At 39.6% G+C, this 19153-nt stretch overlaps 1 protein-coding gene across 1 annotated transcript in view; it reads left to right on the forward strand.

Annotated features, from left to right (window-relative positions):
• The first annotated feature begins 1322 nt into the window (after positions 1-1322).
• The window catches only part of LOC120874606 (solute carrier family 22 member 9-like), a 39848-nt gene continuing 22017 nt past the window's right edge, over positions 1323-19153 (forward strand). Inside the window, exons 1-2 of the mRNA XM_040256088.1 lie at positions 1323-1849; positions 2810-2913. Coding sequence (XP_040112022.1) covers positions 1448-1849; positions 2810-2913 — 506 coding nt within the window. The 5' untranslated portion in view covers positions 1323-1447. The remainder of the gene's footprint in view (positions 1850-2809; positions 2914-19153) is intronic.

The raw sequence follows: 19153 nt of genomic DNA on the forward strand, positions 1-19153 counted from the left end.
TACACCCATGGCAGATTCATGTTGATGTATGGCAAAACCAATATAATATTGTAAAGTAAAATAATAATAATAATAGAAAAAAGTAAATTCAATTAAATATATATATAGCAAAAATAAAGACATGATAAATAGAAAAAAAAAAAAAAAGAACTTGCCATGGTCATAGCCCTCTACCCTCCATCATTGCCCACTCTCCTCCCATTTCAAAAAAATCACTTTGCCAACAAAGGTCCATACAGTCAAAGCTATGGTTTATCCAGTAGTTATTTATGGATGTGAGAGCTGGATCATAAATGAAGGCCAAAGAATTTATGCTTTTGAATTGCGGTGCTGTAGAAGCCTCTTGAGAGTCCCTTGGACTACAAGGAGATCAAACCAGCCAATCCTAAAGGAAATCAACCCTGAATACTCTTTTTTTAATTAATTTATTAATTTATTTATTAGAGGCTAATTACCTTACAATATTGTATTGTTTTGCCATACATTAACATGAATCTGCCATGGGTGCACATGTGTTCCCCATCCTGAACTCCCCTCCCACCTCCCTCCCCATCCCATCCCTCTGAGTCATCTCAGTGCATCAGCCCTGAGCACCTTGTACCATGCATCAAGGACGATGCTAAAGCTCCAGTCCTTTGGCCACCTGATGTGACGAGCTGACTCATTGGAAAAGACTGTGATGCTGGGAAAGGTTGAAGGCAAAAGAAGAAGACAACAGGATAAGATGGTTGGATAGCATCACCAACTCAATGGACATGAATCTCAGCAAACTCTGGGAGATGGTGAAGGAAAGGGATGCCTGGTGTGCTGCAATTCGTGGGGTCTCAGTGTTGGACATGACTTAGCAACTAAACAACAACAATTTTCATTGTGTTGATTTTCATTGATCTGATTTGAACTGAAGCAGTTACTGGAAGAGAAGGATTTCATCATATTTCACTTGTTTTAATTTAACTCAGGATTATTTTCATTAACTCTTTTAATAAAGATTTAGTACTAACTGAGCAAAAATCTACTTTCACTTCTTTTCACACACAAAAAGTCATAAAGCACTTAACGTTTGAGTCTCATATTTTGAAAAGGACTGTGCATACAATAGAGAAGGTTATTTTAGTTTATTTACTAGAGAATTACAAGTCAAAGTTCAATGCTACTTTGGATCTTGCTGGAAGAATTTTTACAAAGTAAACATGTAACAGATGTGATCATCAACTGCTAGAGTTACTCAGCAAATTATTTATCTCTAATAAATTGCTAATTACTTACCTGACCTTAAAAAAACACGGAGAAACAGCTTCCACTATCCTGATGGAAGAGCCAGTTGAGGAGAAAGTGTGGCCAGGATCAACACACACTTAGTGTGACATTGCAGCTGGAAATATATTTTCCCTTGAACTTTTCTGGATAGTCATTTTGCCTCCTTTTGAGGATCACCAGCTCATCCTTGATGGCCTTTCAAGACCTTCTGGATCAAGTTGGAGGCCTGGGGAGATTCCAGATCATTCAGATGGTTTTCTTTTGTATCTCTAGCCTCATAGTGTACCCTCACATCCTACTGGAGAACTTCACTGCTGCCACCCCTGATCATCGCTGCTGGGTCCACATCTTGGACAATGACACTGACTCTGCGGATATCACTGGGACCCTCAGTCAAGATGCCCTCCTGAGAATCTCCATCCCACTGGACTCAAACCTGAGGCCAGAGAAGTGTCGCCGCTTCAGCCGCCCCCAGTGGCAGTTCCTTTACCTGAATGGGACCTTCCCCAACATGACTGACCTGGACACAGAGCCCTGTGTGGACGGCTGGATGTATGACCGAAGTACCTTCTCCTCCACCATCGTAACTGAGGTAAGAGGCCCCGTTTACCTCTTGTGAGTACATGATCTGGGTGTTTAGGGGTAACAGAATAATGAACATGCTTCTAGCCTTTAGTCACTAGGTAGGTGTTCATTCTTCATCCTTTCAGGAAATATCAATTACCTCTCTATTAAATGCCAGCACCTACTATTTAATGAGTCTGCTGCTGCTGCATTGCTTCAGTCGTGTCCGATTCTGTGCGACCCCATAGACAGCAGCCCACCAGGCTCCACTGTCTAACAAATTCCAAAATAGAAATGAACCCTTCTGTTATAGTACTTTTATTCTTGGGATGACGAAAGTCTAAACAAGTAATTTATGTAATGTGTTTAAAATATTATACCAGGTCAGTAATGTTCATCGTTTGATTGTATATTACAAATATTTACTAGACTGATGAAAAACTCCATTCCCAGACTATATTCTGGAGCAGTCATATTACATCTACTGTAAAGTTCTAATCAGTAAAATCTCCTCAAATGAATTCACTCTGTGGCCAAGACTGAGAATTACTTAGTCTGATGTAAACTAGAGATTATTAAAACCGACAGATTTAGAGTACACTTCCCTAAGGAAGTTATGTTTAAATGGGACCTGAACTAATGCAGAAAAAAAGAAGCTGAAGAGGGTGATAAAGGCCCAAAATATTGAACTTTGCAAGTTATATTAAGAAGTTTTGACCAGATTTCCACTGAGAAATTGTTGAAGTTTATTTTTTATCAGAGGATAATTGCTTTACAAAGTTGTGTTAGTTTCTGCCATACAACAGTATGAATAAACCCTAAGTATACATATTCTACTCCCTCTTGAATCTCCCTCCCACCCCCACATCCTACCCCTCTAGGTTGTCACAGAGCACTGGGTTGATGCTTCCCACTAGCTATTTTACATATGGTAATGAGATTTTAAGCTGCTGTGAAGCTCTGCAGTGATGGTGTCCTTCTCTTTCAGTGGGACCTGGTATGTAAATCTCAGTCACTGATCTCAGTGGCTAAATTCCTAGTCATGAGTGGACTTCTGGTGGGAGGCATCATATATGGCTATTTATCAGACAGGTGAGTATCTCTCAATCATAGCTTTCTTTATTCTCAAGTACTTTCAGCTTATAAATTATTCTTTCATTAAAGAAATATATATTTCAACTTAGTTTTCAGTTCAGTTCAGTTCAATCACTCAGTCGTGTCTGACTCTTTGTGACCCCATGAATCGCAGCACACCAGGCCTCCCTGTCCATCACCAACTCCCAGAGTTCACTCAGACTCACATTCATCGAGTCAGTGATGCCATCCAGCCATCTCATCCTCTGTCGTCCCCTTCTCCTCCTGTCCCCAATCCCTCCCAGCATCAGAGTCTTTTCCAATGAGTCAACTCTTTGCATGAAGTGGCCAAAGTACTGGAGTTTCAGCTTTAGCATCATTCCTTCCAAAGAAATCCCAGGGCTGATCTCCTTCAGAATGGACTGGTTGGATCTCCTTGCAGTCCAAGGGACTCTCAAGAGTCTTCTCCAACACCACAGTTCAAAAGCATCAGTTCTTCAGCGCTCAGCCTTCTTCTCAGTCCAACTCTCACATCCATACGTGACCACAGGAAAAACCATAGCCTTGACTAAATGGACCTTTGATGGCAAAGTAATGTCTCTGCTTTTTAATATGCTATCTAGGTTGGTCATAACTTTCCTTCCAAGGAGTAAGCATCTTTTAATTTCATGGCTGCAGTTTTATGAAGCATCAATCATAACAATTGAGAAGTCTTTTTATTTAACTTTGAATAATCATTGTGTCCATATAGTTAAATACTCAAAAAATTGCAACAACAAAAAAAGAATACTTATTACAATTACTTCAGTATTACAAATACTTCAGTATTCTTGCCTTGAGAACCCCATGAATAGTATGAAAAGGCAAAAATATAGGACACTGAAATATGAATTCCCCAGGTCGGTAGGTGCCCAATATGCTACTGGAGATCAGTGGAAAACTAACTCAAGAAAGAATGAAGAGACAGAACCAAAGCAAAAACAACACCCAGTTGCTGGATGTGACTGGTGATAGAAGCGAGGTCCAATGCTGTAAACAGCAATATTGCATAGGAACCTGGAATAGTAGGTCCATGAATCAAGGCAAATTGGAAGTGGTCAAACAGGAGATGGCAAGAGAGAACATTGACATTTTAGGAATCAGTGAACTAAAATGGAATGGAATGGGTGAATTTAACTCACATGACCATTATATCTGCTACTGTGGGTAGGAATCCCTTAGAAGAAATGGAGTAGCCATCATAGTCAACAAAAGAGTCTGAAATGCAGTACTTGAATGCAATCTCAAAAACAACAGAATGATCTCTGTTTTTTTTCCAAGGCAAACCATTCAATATCACAGTAACCAAGTCTATGCCCTGGCCAGTAATGCTAAAGATGCTGAAGTTGAACGGTTCTATGAAGACCTACAAGACCTTTTAGAACTAACACCCAAAAAAGATGTCCTTTTCATTACAGGGGACAAGAATGCAAAAGTAGGAAGTCAAGAAACACCTGGAGTAACAGGCAAATTTGGCCTTGAAGTACAGAATGAAGCAGGGCAAAGGCTAATAGAGTTCTGCCAAGAGAATGCACTAGTCATAGCAAACACCCTCTTCGAACAACACAAGAGAAGAATCTACACATGGACATCACCAGATGGCTAACGCCAAAATCAGATTGATTATATTCTTTGCAGCCAAAGATAGAGAAGCTCTATACAGCCAGCAAGAACAAGACCAGGAGCTGACTGTGGCACAGATCATGAACTACTTACTGCCAAATTGAAGAAAGTAGAGAAAACCACTAGACATTCAGGTATGACCTAAGTCAAATCCCTTATGATTATACAGTGGAAGTGACAAATAGATTTAAGGGACTAGATCTGATGGACAGAGTGCCTGATGAACAATGGATGGAGGTTTGTGACCTTCTACAGGAGACAGGGATCAAGACCACCTCCAAGAAAAAGAAAAGCAAAAAAGTGAAATGGCTGTCTGAGGAGGCCTTACAAATAGCTGTGAAAGAAGAGAAGTGAAAAGCAAAGGAGACAAGGAAAGATATACCCATTTGAATGCAGAGTTCCAAAAAATAGCAAGGAGAGATAAGAAAGCCTTCCTCAGTGATCAATGCAAAGAAATAGAGGAAAACAACAGAATAGGAAAGATTAGAGATCGCTTCAAGAAAGTTAGAGATACCAAGGGAACATTTCATGCAAAGATAGGCTCAATAAAGAACAGAAATGGTATGGACCTAACAGAAGCAGAAGATATTAAGAAGAAGTGGCAAGAATACACAGAAGAACTATACGAAAAAGATCTTCATGACCAAGATAGTCACAATGGTGTGATCACTCACCCAGAGCAAGACATCCTGAAATGCAAAGTCAAGTGGGCCTTAGGAAGTATCACTACAAACAAAGCTAGTGGAGGTGATGGCATTCCAGTTGAGCTGTTTCAAATCCTGAAAGATGATGCTGTGAGAGGGCTGCACTCAATATGCCAGCAAATATGGAAAACTCGGCAGTGGCCACAGGACTGGAAAAGGTCAGTTTTCATTCCAATCCCAAAGAAAGGCAATGCCAAAGAATGCTCAAACTACCACACAATTGCATTCATCTCACACACTAGCAAAGTAATGCTCAAAATCCTCCACATGAAATGTGAACTTCCAGATGTTCAAGCTGGTTTTAGAAAAGGCAGAGGAACCAGTGACCAAATTGCCAACATCTGCTGGATCATGGAAAAAGCAAGAGAGTTCCAGAAAAACATCTATTTCTGCTTCATTGACTATGCCAAAGCTTTTGACTGTGTGGATCACAATAAACTGTGGAAAATTCTGAAAGAGATGGGAATACCAGACCACCTGACCTGCCTCTTGAGAAACCTATATGCAGGTCAGGAAGCAACAGTTAGAACTGGACATGGGCCAACAGACTGATTCCAAATAGGAAAAGAAGTCCATCAAGGCTGTATATTGTCACCCTGCTTATTTAACTTTTATGCAGAGTACATCATGAGAAACTGCTGGGCTAGAAGAAGCACAAGCTGGAATCAAGATTGCTGGGAGAAATATCAATAACCTCAGATATGCAGATGACACCACCCTTATGGCAGAAAGTGAAGAGAACTAAAGGGTCTTTTGATGAAAGTGAAAGAGGAGAGTGGAAAAGTGGGCTTAAAGCTCAACATTCAGAAAATGAAGATCATGGCATCCGGTCCCATCACTTCATGGGAAATAGATGGGGAAACAGTGGAAAGAGTGGCTGCCTTTATTTTTTGGGGCTCCAAAATCACTGCAGATGGTGATTGCAGCCATGAAATTAAAAAACGCTTACTCCTTGGAAGGGAAGTTATGACCAACCTAGATAGCATATTAAAAAGCAGAGACATTACTTTGCCGACTAAGGTCCATCTAGTCAAGGCTACGGTTTTTCCTGTATGGATGTGAGAGTTGGACTGTGAAGAAAGCTGAGTGCCGAAGAATTGATGCTTTTGAACTGTGGTGTTGGACAAGACTTTTGAGAGTCCCTTGGACTACAAGGAGATCCAACCAGTCCATCCTAAAGGAGATCAGTCCTGGGTGTTCATTGGAAGGACTAATGCTCAAGCTGAGACTGGAATACTTTGGCCACCTGATGTGAAGAGTTGTCTCATTTGAAAAGACCCTCATGCTGGGAAAGATTGAAGGTGGGAGGAGAAGGGGACACAGAGGATGAGATGGTTGGATGGCATCACCGAGTCAATGGACATGAGTTTGGGTAATCTCTGAGAGTTGGTGATGGACAGGGAGGCCTGGCGTGCTGTGGTCCATAGGGTTGCAAAGAGTCAGACACAACTGAGCAACTGAACTGAATTGAACTGTATTACAATTACAATATTGTAGGACTTATGTAATAGCCCCAGGGATATAGATACACAAATGGAGAATTAACCACTGTGATAAATGCCATTTTGTCAACATTAAGTTCTGCATACAAGATACAGAAGCAACATCTCCATCAGACCTGGAAGCGTTCTGGACAGAATTTAGAGAGGGAATGCCATAACATGTAATTTGGAAATTAACAGCTATCTATGGGAACAGAAAGAAGATGTTCCATGACATGGGATTCCACTTCTTTGCAGACATCATATGGCTAAAAGTGTTTTTAGCCTTGGGCATGAGTATTGTATTGATTTGTTCCTAAGCTCTGTTAGCTGAATGGTTATGGATGCTCAGAGAATGGTCATCACATCATAGTTGCCCATGTGTGATGGATATAAATCCTATTAAACTAAATATATGGGTACACAGCAATGTGTCATTGGTGGTCTATTGAAAAAGTATGCCATAATTTTGATTTTTGCAAAAACATTTCTCTAAAGATAACTTTGACAACCATACAATTAATCCAATAACTGCTGTTTCAATATCTTTAAGTCCTGTGACAGTCCTGTACTTCTTCTGAAATAGACAATCATTGCCACCACTGAAGTATGTCTCCCACAGACACATTGGAGAACTGAGGAGAGTCTTATCACCCATCTGCATAATGGTAACTGTTGCTCAGCTAAAAACTATGAAATTGGAATTAGTGAAGGTCAGTTGTGTCCGACTCTTGCAACCCCATGGACTGTATAGTATAGTCCATGGAATTCTCCAGGCCAGAATACCAGAGTGGGTAGCCTTTCCCTTCTCCAGAGGATCTTCCCAACCCAGGGGTCGAACCCAGGTCTCCCACATTGCAGGCAGATTCTTTACCAGCTGAGCCACAAGGGGAGCCCAAGAATACTGGAGTGGGTAGCCTATCCCTTCTCAGTGGATCTTCCCGACCCAGGAATCAAACTGGGGTCCCCTGCATTGCAGGCGAATTCTTTACCAACTGAGCTATGAGGGAAGCCCCTATGAAATTGGAATATATCGTAATAAATGTAAATTTGAAAACAGCTCAGAATCAGAGCATTCACTTTCAACAAACCTGTAACATAGGCATCTGTGAAAATGTCATGAGAAAATGCAGAGATCAATATTCTTATTGAGTTATAATTGACAGATACAACTATATATATTTAAAGTGTATAACATGATGTTTTGACATATGAATACAATATGAGCTACATTATCTGTATGTATTGAATTGGTCATACTATTTTTATCCTTCTTTATGTTAACGTGATGTATCACATTAATGATTGTGTATGTTGAACTATTCTTGCATCCCAGGGATAAATCCCACTTCCCACTTTATCAGTTCAGTTCAGTTCAGTCACTCAGTTGTATCCAAATGTTTGTGACCGCATGGACTGCAGCACACCAAGCTTACCTGTCCATCACCAACTCCCAGAGCTTGCTCAAACTCATGTCCATAAAGTCAGTGATGGCATCCAACCATCTCATCTTCTGCATCCCCTTCCCCTCCTGCCTTCAATCTTTCTCAGCACCAGGGTCTTTTCCAATGAGTCAGTTCTTCACATCAGGTGGCCAAAGCATTGGAGCTTCAGCTTCAGCATCAGTCCTTTCAATGAATATTCAGGACTGATTTCCTTTAAGATTGACAGGTTTGATCTCGCAGTCCAAGGGATTCTCAAGATCTTCTCCAACACCACAGTTCAAAAGCATCAATTCTTAGGCACTCAGCTTTCCTTATGGTCCAACTCTCACATCCATACATGACTACTGGCAAAACTGTAGCTTTGACTAGATGGACATTTTCAGCAAAGTAATGTTTCTGTTTTTTAATATGCTGTCTAAGTTTGTTATAGCTTTTCTTCCAAGGAGCAAACATCTTTTAATTTCATGGCTATAATCACCATCTGCAGTGATTTCAAAGCTCAAGAAAATAAAGTTTGCCACTGTTTCCATTGTTTCCCCATCTATTTGTCATGAAATGATGGGACTGGATGCATGATCTTAGTTTTTTTAATGTTCGATTTTAAGCCGGTTTTTTCACTCTCCTCTTTCATTTTCATCAAGAGGCTCTTTGGTTCCTCCCACTTTATCAGGGTGTATGATTCTTTAAGTGAACCATCAAATTAAGCTTGCTAATATTTTCTTGCTTCATGATTGGTTCTTAGTAGGTTGTATGTTTCTGGAATTTATCCATTCCTTAAAGTCCATATAATTTGTTGGCATATAATTATTTGTAGTACTTGCTTATGATCCTTCTGTGGTATCAGTTTTAATGTTTCCTCTCATTTCTGATTTTATGCATTTGAGTCTTCTCAATGAAGAAGTCTAGTTTTTTTGTCAGTCTAGCTAACAGTTTGTCAATTTTGTTGATTAAAAAAAAAACTTCTGCTTCATTGATATTTTATATTTTCTAATCTCTATTTTATTTATCTCTGCTCTGATCTTTGTTATTTCCTTCCTCTGCTAGCTTTAAGTTTAGTTTCCTAGTTCCTTGAGGTGTAAAGTTGGGGTGATAATTTGAGTTCTCTCTTTTTTAACATAGGAATTTATTGTTATAAACTGTGTTAAAAATTGTTTTAAAATGGTTTTGCTGCATTCCATGGCTTTTTTATGTTGTACTTCCATTTTCCTTGGTATCATATTTTTGTTTCTCTTTTGATTTCTTCTTTGATCCATTGATTGTCCTGGAGAGTGCTGTTTAATTTCATCATGTTTGTGAATTTTCAGTTTCCTTTGTTATTAATTTCAAATTTTATAATAAATAACTTCCAATTTCCAAAGAGTTTGGAAAAGATACTCGATATGATTTTGTTCTTGTTCAGTTGCTAAGTCATGTCTGACTCTGAGACCCCATGGACTGTAGTACACCAGCCTTCCCTGTTCTTCACTCTTCCAGATATGATTTCAATCTTCTTAAATTTGTTAAAGCTTATTTCACGACCTAACTTACGATTTGTCTTTTATGTGCACTTGAGAAGTATGTATATTCTGCGATTGTTACATGGGATGTTCTATATATTCTATTAAGTTTCATTAATCTAAAGTGTACTTCATATTTTCTATTTTTTCCTGGTTTATTTTTAGGAGATGACTCCTGTCTAAGAATTCATCCATTTCTTCCAGGTTGTCCATTTTATTGGCATGTAGTTGCCTGTAGTAGTCTTTCCCAATCTTTTGTATTTTTGTGGTGCCCATTGTAACTTCTTTTTCATTTCTAATTTTATTGATTTGAGTCCTCTCTCTTTTTTTATTTTTTTCTAATCAGTCCAGTGAAAGGCTTATTAATTTTGCTTATCTTTCTGAACCAGCTCTTAGTTTTATCTTTGCTATTGTTATCTTCAATTCTATATTATTTCAGTTCATTTCAGTCGCTCAGTCATGTCTGACTCTTTGTGAATCGCATGAATCGCAGCATGAATCACAGCACACCAGGCCTCCCTGTCCATCACCAACTCCCAGAGTTCACTCAGACTCAAGTCCATCGAGTCAGTGATGCCATCCAGCCATCTCATCCTCTGTCGTCCCCTTCTCCTTCTGCCCCCAATACCTCCCAGCATCAGAGTCTTTTCCAATGAGTCAACTCTTTGCATGAGGTGGCCAAAGTACTGGAGTTTCAGCTTTAGCATCATTCCTTCCAAAGAAATCCCAGGGTTGATCTCCTTCAGAATGGACTGGTTGGATCTGCTTGAAGTCCAAGGGACTCTCAAGAGTCTTCTCCAACATCACAGTTCAAAAGCATCAATTCTTTGGCGCTCAGCCTTCTTCACAGTCCAACTCTCACATCCATACATGGCCACAGGAAAAACCATACCCTTGACTAGATGGACATGTGTTGGCAAAGTAATGTCTCTGCTTTTTAATATTCTATCTAGGTTGGTCATAACCTCTCTTCCAAGGAGTAAGCATCTTTTAATTTCATGGCTGCAATCACCATCTGCAGTGATTTTGGAGCTCAAAAAACTAGTCTGACAGTTTCCACTGTTTCCCCATCTATTTCCCATGAAGTGATGGGACTGGATGCCATGATCTTTGTTTTCTGAATGTGGAGCTTTAAGCCCACTTTTTCACTCTCCTCTTTCACTTTCATCAAGAGGCTTTTTAGTTCCTCTTCACTTTCTGCCATAAGGGTGGTGTCATCTGCATATCTGAGGTTGTTGATATATCTCCCAGCAATCTTGATTCCAGCTTATGTTTCTTCCAGTCCAGCATTTCTCATGATGTACTCTGCATATAAGTTAAATAAGCAGAGTGACAATATACAGCCTTGACGTACTCCTTTTCCTATTTGGAACCAGTCTGTTGTTCCATGTCCAGTTCTAACTGTTGCTTCCTGACCTGCATATAGGTTTCTCAAGAGGCAGGTCAGGTGGTCTGGTATTCCCATCTCTCTCAGAACTTTCCACAGTTTATTGTGATCCACACAGTCAAAGGCTTTGGCATAGTCAATAAAGCAGAAATAGATGTTTTTCTGGAACTCTCTTGCTTTTTTGATGATCCAGCGGATTTTGGCAATTTGATCTCTGGTTCCTCTGCCTTTTCTAAAACCAGCTTGAACATCAGGAAATTCACGGTTCACATATTGCTGAAGCCTGGCTTGGAGGATTTTGAGCAGTACTTTACTAGCATGTGAGATGAGTGCAATTGTGCGGTAGTTTAAGCATTCTTTGGCATTGCCTTTCTTTGGGACTGGAATGAAAACTGACATTTTCCAGTCCTGTGGCCACTGCTGAGTTTTCCAAATTTGCTGGCATATTGAGTACAGCACTTTCACAGCATCATCTTTCAGGATTTGAAACAGCTCAACTGGAATTCCATCACCTCCACTAGCTTTGTTCGTAGTGATGCTTTCTAAGGCCCACTTGACTTCACATTCCAGGATGTCTGGCTCTAGATGAGTGATCACACCATCGTGAAGATCTTTTTTGTACAGTTCTTCTGTATATTCTTTCCACCTCTTCTTAATATCTTCTGCTTCTGTTAGGTCCATACCATTTCTGTCCTTTATCGAGCCCATCTTTGCATGAAATGTTCCCTTGGTATCCCTAATTTTCTTGAAGAGATCTCTAGTCTTTCCCATTCTGTTCTTTCCCCCTATTTCTTTGCATTGATCACTGAAGAAGGCTTTCTTATCTCTTCTTGCTATTCTCTGGAACTCTGCATTCAGATGCTTATATCTTTCTTTTTCTCCTTTGTTTTTCGCCTCTCTTCTTTTACAGCTATTTGTAAGGCTTCCTCCAGACAGCCATTTTGCTTTTTTGCATTTCTTTTCCATGGGGATGGTCTTGATCCCTGTCTCCTGTACAATGTCACGAACCTCATTCCATAGTTCATCAGACATCAGATCTAGGCCCTTAAATCTATTCTTCACTTCCACTGTATAATCATAAGGGATTTTATTTAGGTCATACTAGAATGGTCTAGCAATTATCCCTACTTTCTTCAATTTAAGTCTGAATTTGGTAATAAGGATCTTTATGATTCTTTCCTTCTACTATCTTTGGAATTTTTTTTGTTTGTTTTTCTTCTTCTTTCTCTAGTTGCTCTAGGTGTAAGGTTAGGTTGATAACTTGTGATTTTTCTTTCTTACCTAAGCAAGATTGCATTGCTATAAACTTCCCTCTTACAACTGCTTTTTCCACATCCCATAGTTTTTTTTTTTTTTTTTTACTTTATTTTACTTTACAATACTGTATTGGTTTTGCCATACATTAACATGAATCCACCACGGGTGTACATGAGTTCCCAATCATGAACCCCCCTTCCCCCTCCCACCCTTTATCATCTCTCTGAATCATCCCCGTACACCAGCCCCAAGCATCCTGTATCATGTATCGATCATAGACTGGCGATTCATTTCTTACATGATAGTATACATGTTTCAATGCCATTCTCCCAAATTGTCCCACCCTCTCCCTCTCCCTCAGAGTCCAAAAGTCTGTTCTATACATCTGTGTCTCTTTTGCTGTCTTGCATAAAGGGTCATCATTACCATCTTTCTAAATTTCATATATATGTGTTAGTATACTGTATTGGTGTTTTTCTTTCTGGCTTACTTCATTCTGTATAATTGGCTCCAGTTTCATCCACCTCATTAGAACCGATTCAAATGTATTCTTTTTAATGGCTGAGTAATACTCCATTGTGTATATGTACCACTGCTTTCTTATCCATTCATCTGCTGATGGACATCTAGGTTGTTTCCATGTCCTGGCTATTATAAACAGTGCTGCAATGAACATTGGGGTACACGTTTCTCTTTCAATTCTGGTTTCCTTGGTGTGTATGCCAAGCAGTGGGATTGCTGGGTCATAAGGCAGTTCTATTTGCAATTTTTAAAGAAATCTCCACACTGTTCTCCATAGAGGCTGTACTAGTTTGCATTCCCACCAACAGTGTAAGAGAGTTCCCTTTTCTCCACACCCTCTCCAGCATTTATTGCTTGTAGACTTTTGGATCACAGCCATTCTGGCTGGCGTGAAATGGTACCTCATTGTGGTCTTGATTTGCATTTCTCTCATGATGAGTGATGTTGAGCATCTTTTCATGTGTTTGTTAGCCATCCATATGTCTTCTTTGGAGAAATGTCTATTTAGTTCTTTGGCGCATTTTTTGACTGGGTCGTTTATTTTTCTGGAATTGAGCTGCAGGAGTTGCTTGTATATTTTTGAGATTAGTTGTTTGTCCGTTGCTTCATTTACTATTATTTTCTCCCATTCAGAAGGCTGTCTTTTCACCTTGCTTATATTTTCCTTTGTTGTGCAGAAGCTTTTAATTTTAATTAGATCCCATTTGTTTACAACCACTTGTAAAAGAATGAAACTAGATCACTTTCTAACACCACACACACAAATAACCCAAAATGGATTAAAGATCTAAATGTAAGACCAGAAACTATAAAACTCCTAGAGGAGAACAGAGGCAAAACACTCTCCGACATAAATCACAGCAAGATCCTCTATGATCCACCTCCCATAGGTTTTGGATAGTGATGTTTGTTTGCAGATGACATGATTTCCATACATAAAAAATTTTAAAGATGCTACCAGAAAACTACTAGAGCTCATTAACGAATTCAGTAAAGTTGTAGGATACAAAATTAATACACAGAAATTTGTTGTACTTCTATATGCTAACAATAAAAGAGCAGAAAAAGAAATTAAAGAAACAATCCTACCTAAGGAGACAAAAGTAGCAAGAATACACAGAAGAACTGTACAAAAAAGATCTTTACCACCCAGATAATCATGAAGGTGTGATCACTCACACTCACCTAGAGCCAGACATCTTGGAATATGAAGTCAGGTGGGCCTTAGGAAGCATCACTGCGAACAAAGCTAGTGGAGGTGATGGAATTCCAGTTGAGCTATTTCAAACCCTAAAAGATGATGCTGTGAAAGTGCTGCACTCAATACGGCAGCAAATTTGGAAAACTCAGCAGGGGCCACAGGACTGGAAAAGGCCAGTTTTCATTCCAATCCCAACGAAAGGCAATGCCAAAGAATGCTCAAACTACCACACAATTGCACTCATGTCACACACTAGTAAAGTAATGCTCAAAACCCTCCAAGCCAGGCTTCAGCAATATGTGCACTATGAACTTCCAGATGTTCAAGCTGGTTTTAGAAAAGGCAGTGGAATCAGAGACCAAATTGCCAACATCTGCTGGATCATGGAAAAAGCAAGAGAGTTCCAGAAAAACATCTATTTCTGCTTTATTGACTATGCCAAAGCCTTTGACTATGTGGATCACAATAAACTGTGGAAAGTTCTGAGAGAGATGGGAATACCAGAGCACCTGACCTGCCTCTTGAGAAACCTATATGCAGGTCAGGAAGCAACAGTTAGAACTGGACATGGGCCAACAGACTGATTCCAAATGGGAAAAGGAGTAAGTCAAGGCTGTATATTGTCACCCTGCTTATTTAACTTTTATGCAGAAAAGTTAATACCTCATGAGAAACGCTTGGTTGGAAGAAGCACAAGCTGGAATCAAGATTGCCAGGAGAAATATCAATAACTTCAGCTATGCAGATGACACCACCCTTATGGCAGAAAGTGAAGAGGAACTAAAGGGCCTCTTGATGAAAGTGAAAGTGGAGAGTGGAAAAGTGGGCTTAAAGCTCAACATTCAGAAAACAAAGATCATGGCATCCGGTCCCATCACTTCATGGGAAATAGATGGGGAAACAGTGGAAAGAGTGGCTGTCTTTATTTTGGGTGGCTCCAAAATCACTGCAGGTGGTGATGGCAGCCATGAAATTAAAAGACGCTTACTCCTTGGAAGGGAAGTTATTACCAACTTAGATAGCATATTAAAAAGCAGGAATATTACTTTGCCAACTCTGTCTAGTCAAGGCTATGGTTTTTCCAGTGGTCATGTATGGATGTGAGAGTTGGACTAAAAGAAAGCTGAGCACTGAAGAACTGATGCTTTTGAACCGTGGTGTTGGAGAAGACTCTTGAGAGTCTCTTGGACTGCAAGGAGATCCAACCAGTCCATCCTAAAGGAGATCAGTCCTGAGTGTTCATTGGAAGGACTGATGTTAAAGCTGAAACTCCAATACTTTGGCCACCTAATGTGAAGAGCTGACTCATTTGAAAAGACCCTGATGCTGGGAAAGTTTGAGGGCAGGAGGAGAAGGGGACAACAGAGGATAAGATGGTTGGATGACATCACTGACACAATGAACATGGGTTAGGGTGGACTCTGGGAGTTGATGATTGACAGGGAGGCCTGGTGTGCTGTGGTTCATGGGGTCACAGAGAGTCAGACACAAATGCGTGACTTAACCGAAGGAGACCAAAGACCTATACTCTGAAAACTGTAAGACCCTTATGAAAGAAATTGAAGACAATACAAATAGATGAAAATATGTACTATGTTCTGGGATTGGAAGAATCAATATTGTCAAAATGACTATACTAGCTATGACTATGTAGGCAATCTACAAATTCAATGCAACCCCTATCAAGTTACCAATGGCATTTTTCACCGAACTAGAACAAAAAAAATCTTAAAATGAGTATGGACACACAGAAGACTCCAAACAACCAAAGTAATCTTGAGAAAGAAAAATGGAGCTGGAGGAATCAGCTGTGGTCATCAAAACAGTATGGTACTGGTACCACTAGATAGATAAATCGATCAATATGGAGCAGGATAGAAAGCCCAGAAATAAACCCACACACTTATGGTCAATTAATCTACAGCAAAGGAGACAAGACTATACAATAGAGGAAAGACATAAAATGGTGCTTGGAAAACTGCACAGCTCCATGTTTTTTACCAGAGGGATGGTACGGGGAGGGAGAAGGGAGAGGGGTTCAGGATGGGGAACACATGTGTACCTGTGGTGGATTCATGTTGATGTATGGCAAAACCAATACAATATTGTAAAGTAAAATAATAAAATAAAATTGACATAAAAATTTTTAAAAATGACATTAGAACATTTTTAACACCATACACAAAATATAAAATCAAAATGGATTAAAGACCTAAATGTAAGACTGAATACTATAAAACTCTTAGAGGAAAACATACGCAGAATACTCTTTGACATAAATCACAGCAATATCTTTTTTGAGCCATATCCTAGAGTAATGGAGATAAAAGCAAAAATAAACAAATGAGACCTAGTCAAACTTAAAAGCTCTTGCACACAGCAAAGGAAACCATAGACAACATAAAAAAACAACCTTTGGGATGGGAGAAAATATTTGCCATAGATGCAACCGACAAGAGATTAGTCTCCAAAATTTACAAATAGCTCATGTGTCTCAATATCATAAAAGCAAACAATCAAACAATGGGCAGAAGACCTAACTAGACATTCCTCCAAAAAGACATAGAGAGGGTCGGGAGGCACATGAAAAGATACTCAACATCACTAATTATTAGAGAAATGCAAGTAAAAACTACAATAAGATATTGCCTCACACTGGTCAGAATGTGAAGTCTTAGCCAGTCATGTCTGACTCTTTGTGACCCCACAGATTGTAATCTGCCAGGCTCCTCAGTCCATGGGATTCTCCAGGCAAGCATATTGGAGTGTGTTGCCATTCCCTTCTCCAGAGGCCCTTCCCAACCCAGGTCTCCTGCATTGCAGGTAGATTATAGTCAAAATGACCATCAACAAAAAAAATCCACAAATAATAAATGCTGGAGAAGTTGCAGAGAAAAGAAAACCCTCCTACACTGTTGGTGGAAATGTAAATTGGTTTAGTCTCTATGGAGAATAGTAAGGAGGTTTCTTTAAAAAATAAAAATATAGCTATTATAGGATCTAACAATCTCACTCCTGGGCATACATCAGGAGAAAAATACTGTTCAAAAGGATACATGCTCCCCTGTGTTCACAGAGCACTATTTACTATAGCCAAGACATGGAAACTACTTAAATGTTCATCAACTGTTGAATGGATAAAGACGTGGTTCATATATACAATGGAATATTATTCAGCAACTAAAAGAATGATAATGCCATTTGTAGGAATGTTGATGGACCTGGAGATTCCATATGAAGTGAAGTTAGTCATACAGAGAAAGACAAATATATGATATTGCTAATATGCAGATGGTGATTGCAGCCTTGAAATTAAAAGACATTTACTCTTTGGAAGGAAAGTTATGACCAACCTAGATAGCATATTAAAAAGCAGAGACATTACTTTGCCATCAAAGGTCCATCTAGTCAAGGCTATTTTTCCAGTGGTCCTGTATGGGTGTGAGAGTTGGACTGTGAAGAAAGCTGAGCGCCAAAGAATTGATGCTTTTGAACTGTGGTGTTGGAGAAGACTCTTGAGAGTCCCTTGGACTGCAAGGAGATCCAACCAGTTCATCCTAAAGGAGATCAGTCCTGGGTGTTCTTTGGAAGGAATGATGCTAAAGCTGAAACTCCAGTACTTTGGCCACCTGATATGAAGAGTTGACTCACTGGAAAAGACCCTGATGCTGGGAGGGGTTGGGGGCAGGAGGAGAGGGGATGACAGAGGATGAGATGGCTGAATGGCATCACCAATTCGATGCACAAGAGTTTGGGTGAACTCTGGGAGCTGGTGATGGACAGGGAGGCCTGGTGTGCTGCAATTCATGGGGTTGCAAAGAGTCAGACACGACTGAGCTGAGCGACTGAACTGAACTGAACTAAATATGCAGAATCTTAAAAAAAATTATACAAATGAACTTATTCACAAAACACTGACTTACAGAATGAACTTATGGTTTCCAGTGGGGAAGGGTGGGAGGGAGGGAAAGACTGGGAGAAAAAAAATATAGTTCAAATCATTATTTCCTATTGATTTTCCATTTCCATTTTCCACTGTTGAAAGTGGTATTGAAGTCCCCTGCTATTATTGCACTGCTGTCTATTTCTGCCTTCAGATTGTTAATATTTGCTCAGTATTTTATTTTGCCCTTCTCTTAATTTGTCTTTCTCTTTCTCTTCTTCTTTTGGGACATGCATAATGAGAATAGTGTTTTATTTGTTGGTGTTCATAATCCAACAGGCATTCTGTACTCTCTTTAATATTTTTTCTTTGTTCTTCTCTGATTGGAAAATTTCAAATGACTTGTCCTTGAGTTCATAGATTTTTCTTCCATTTTATACATCTTTTGTCGGTGCTCTGTATATTGTTTCACTTATTGTATTCTTCAGCTTTAGAATTTGGTTCATATTTATCATTTCTAGCTCTCTGTTCAACTTCTCATTTTGTTCATGAATTATTTTCTTAATGTCATTGAATTGCCAACCTGCATTCTCTTGTAGCTCATTGAGTTTCCTTAAGACAGTTTGCTTGAATTCTTCATGAAGCAGTTCAAAGACATTCACTTATTAGAGGTCAGTTGCTGTAAAACTATTCTGTTTCTTTGTTGGTGTCCTGTTTCCTTGATCTTTTATGTTTCTTATAGTGTTGCATTGATATATGCACATTTCACGGAACAATTACCTCTTCCAAACTTTATAGACTAGATTTGTTGGAGAAAGACCTTCACTTGTGAGGAAATGAGCAGGTACCAGCTGTGAGCTGTGTGCCAATTCCAGCTGTGAGGAAGGTCCAGTAATGTAGTCTCCATGCAGCTCCACCAAGTGAGGGCTGCATTGGTAGCAGCCCTCTAATATTATTGGTGCAAGGGCTGTTTTGGGTATGGATGCCTACCACATCTTTTCTCAGAGTGTGCTGGTCATTTTGCCCTTGATAGGAGGTGTAATTGATGTTGCAAGGTTCACAGCCTGCACTGAATGTTGGGTAGATTCCTCCTCTTTGCTCCGTGACTGTCATAGCCCTGTCAGGGGTGGGATCTGATCTGCAGTTGTTGGAACAGAAGCCCTAAGGGTCAGATTCCATAAGGCTCCATTGCCCTTAAGTGCAAGCTTTGTGCCAAAGGA

Source organism: Oryx dammah, unplaced genomic scaffold (genome assembly GCF_014754425.2).
Source record: "Oryx dammah isolate SB20612 unplaced genomic scaffold, SCBI_Odam_1.1 HiC_scaffold_15, whole genome shotgun sequence".
NCBI classification, from domain to species: Eukaryota; Metazoa; Chordata; class Mammalia; order Artiodactyla; family Bovidae; genus Oryx; species Oryx dammah.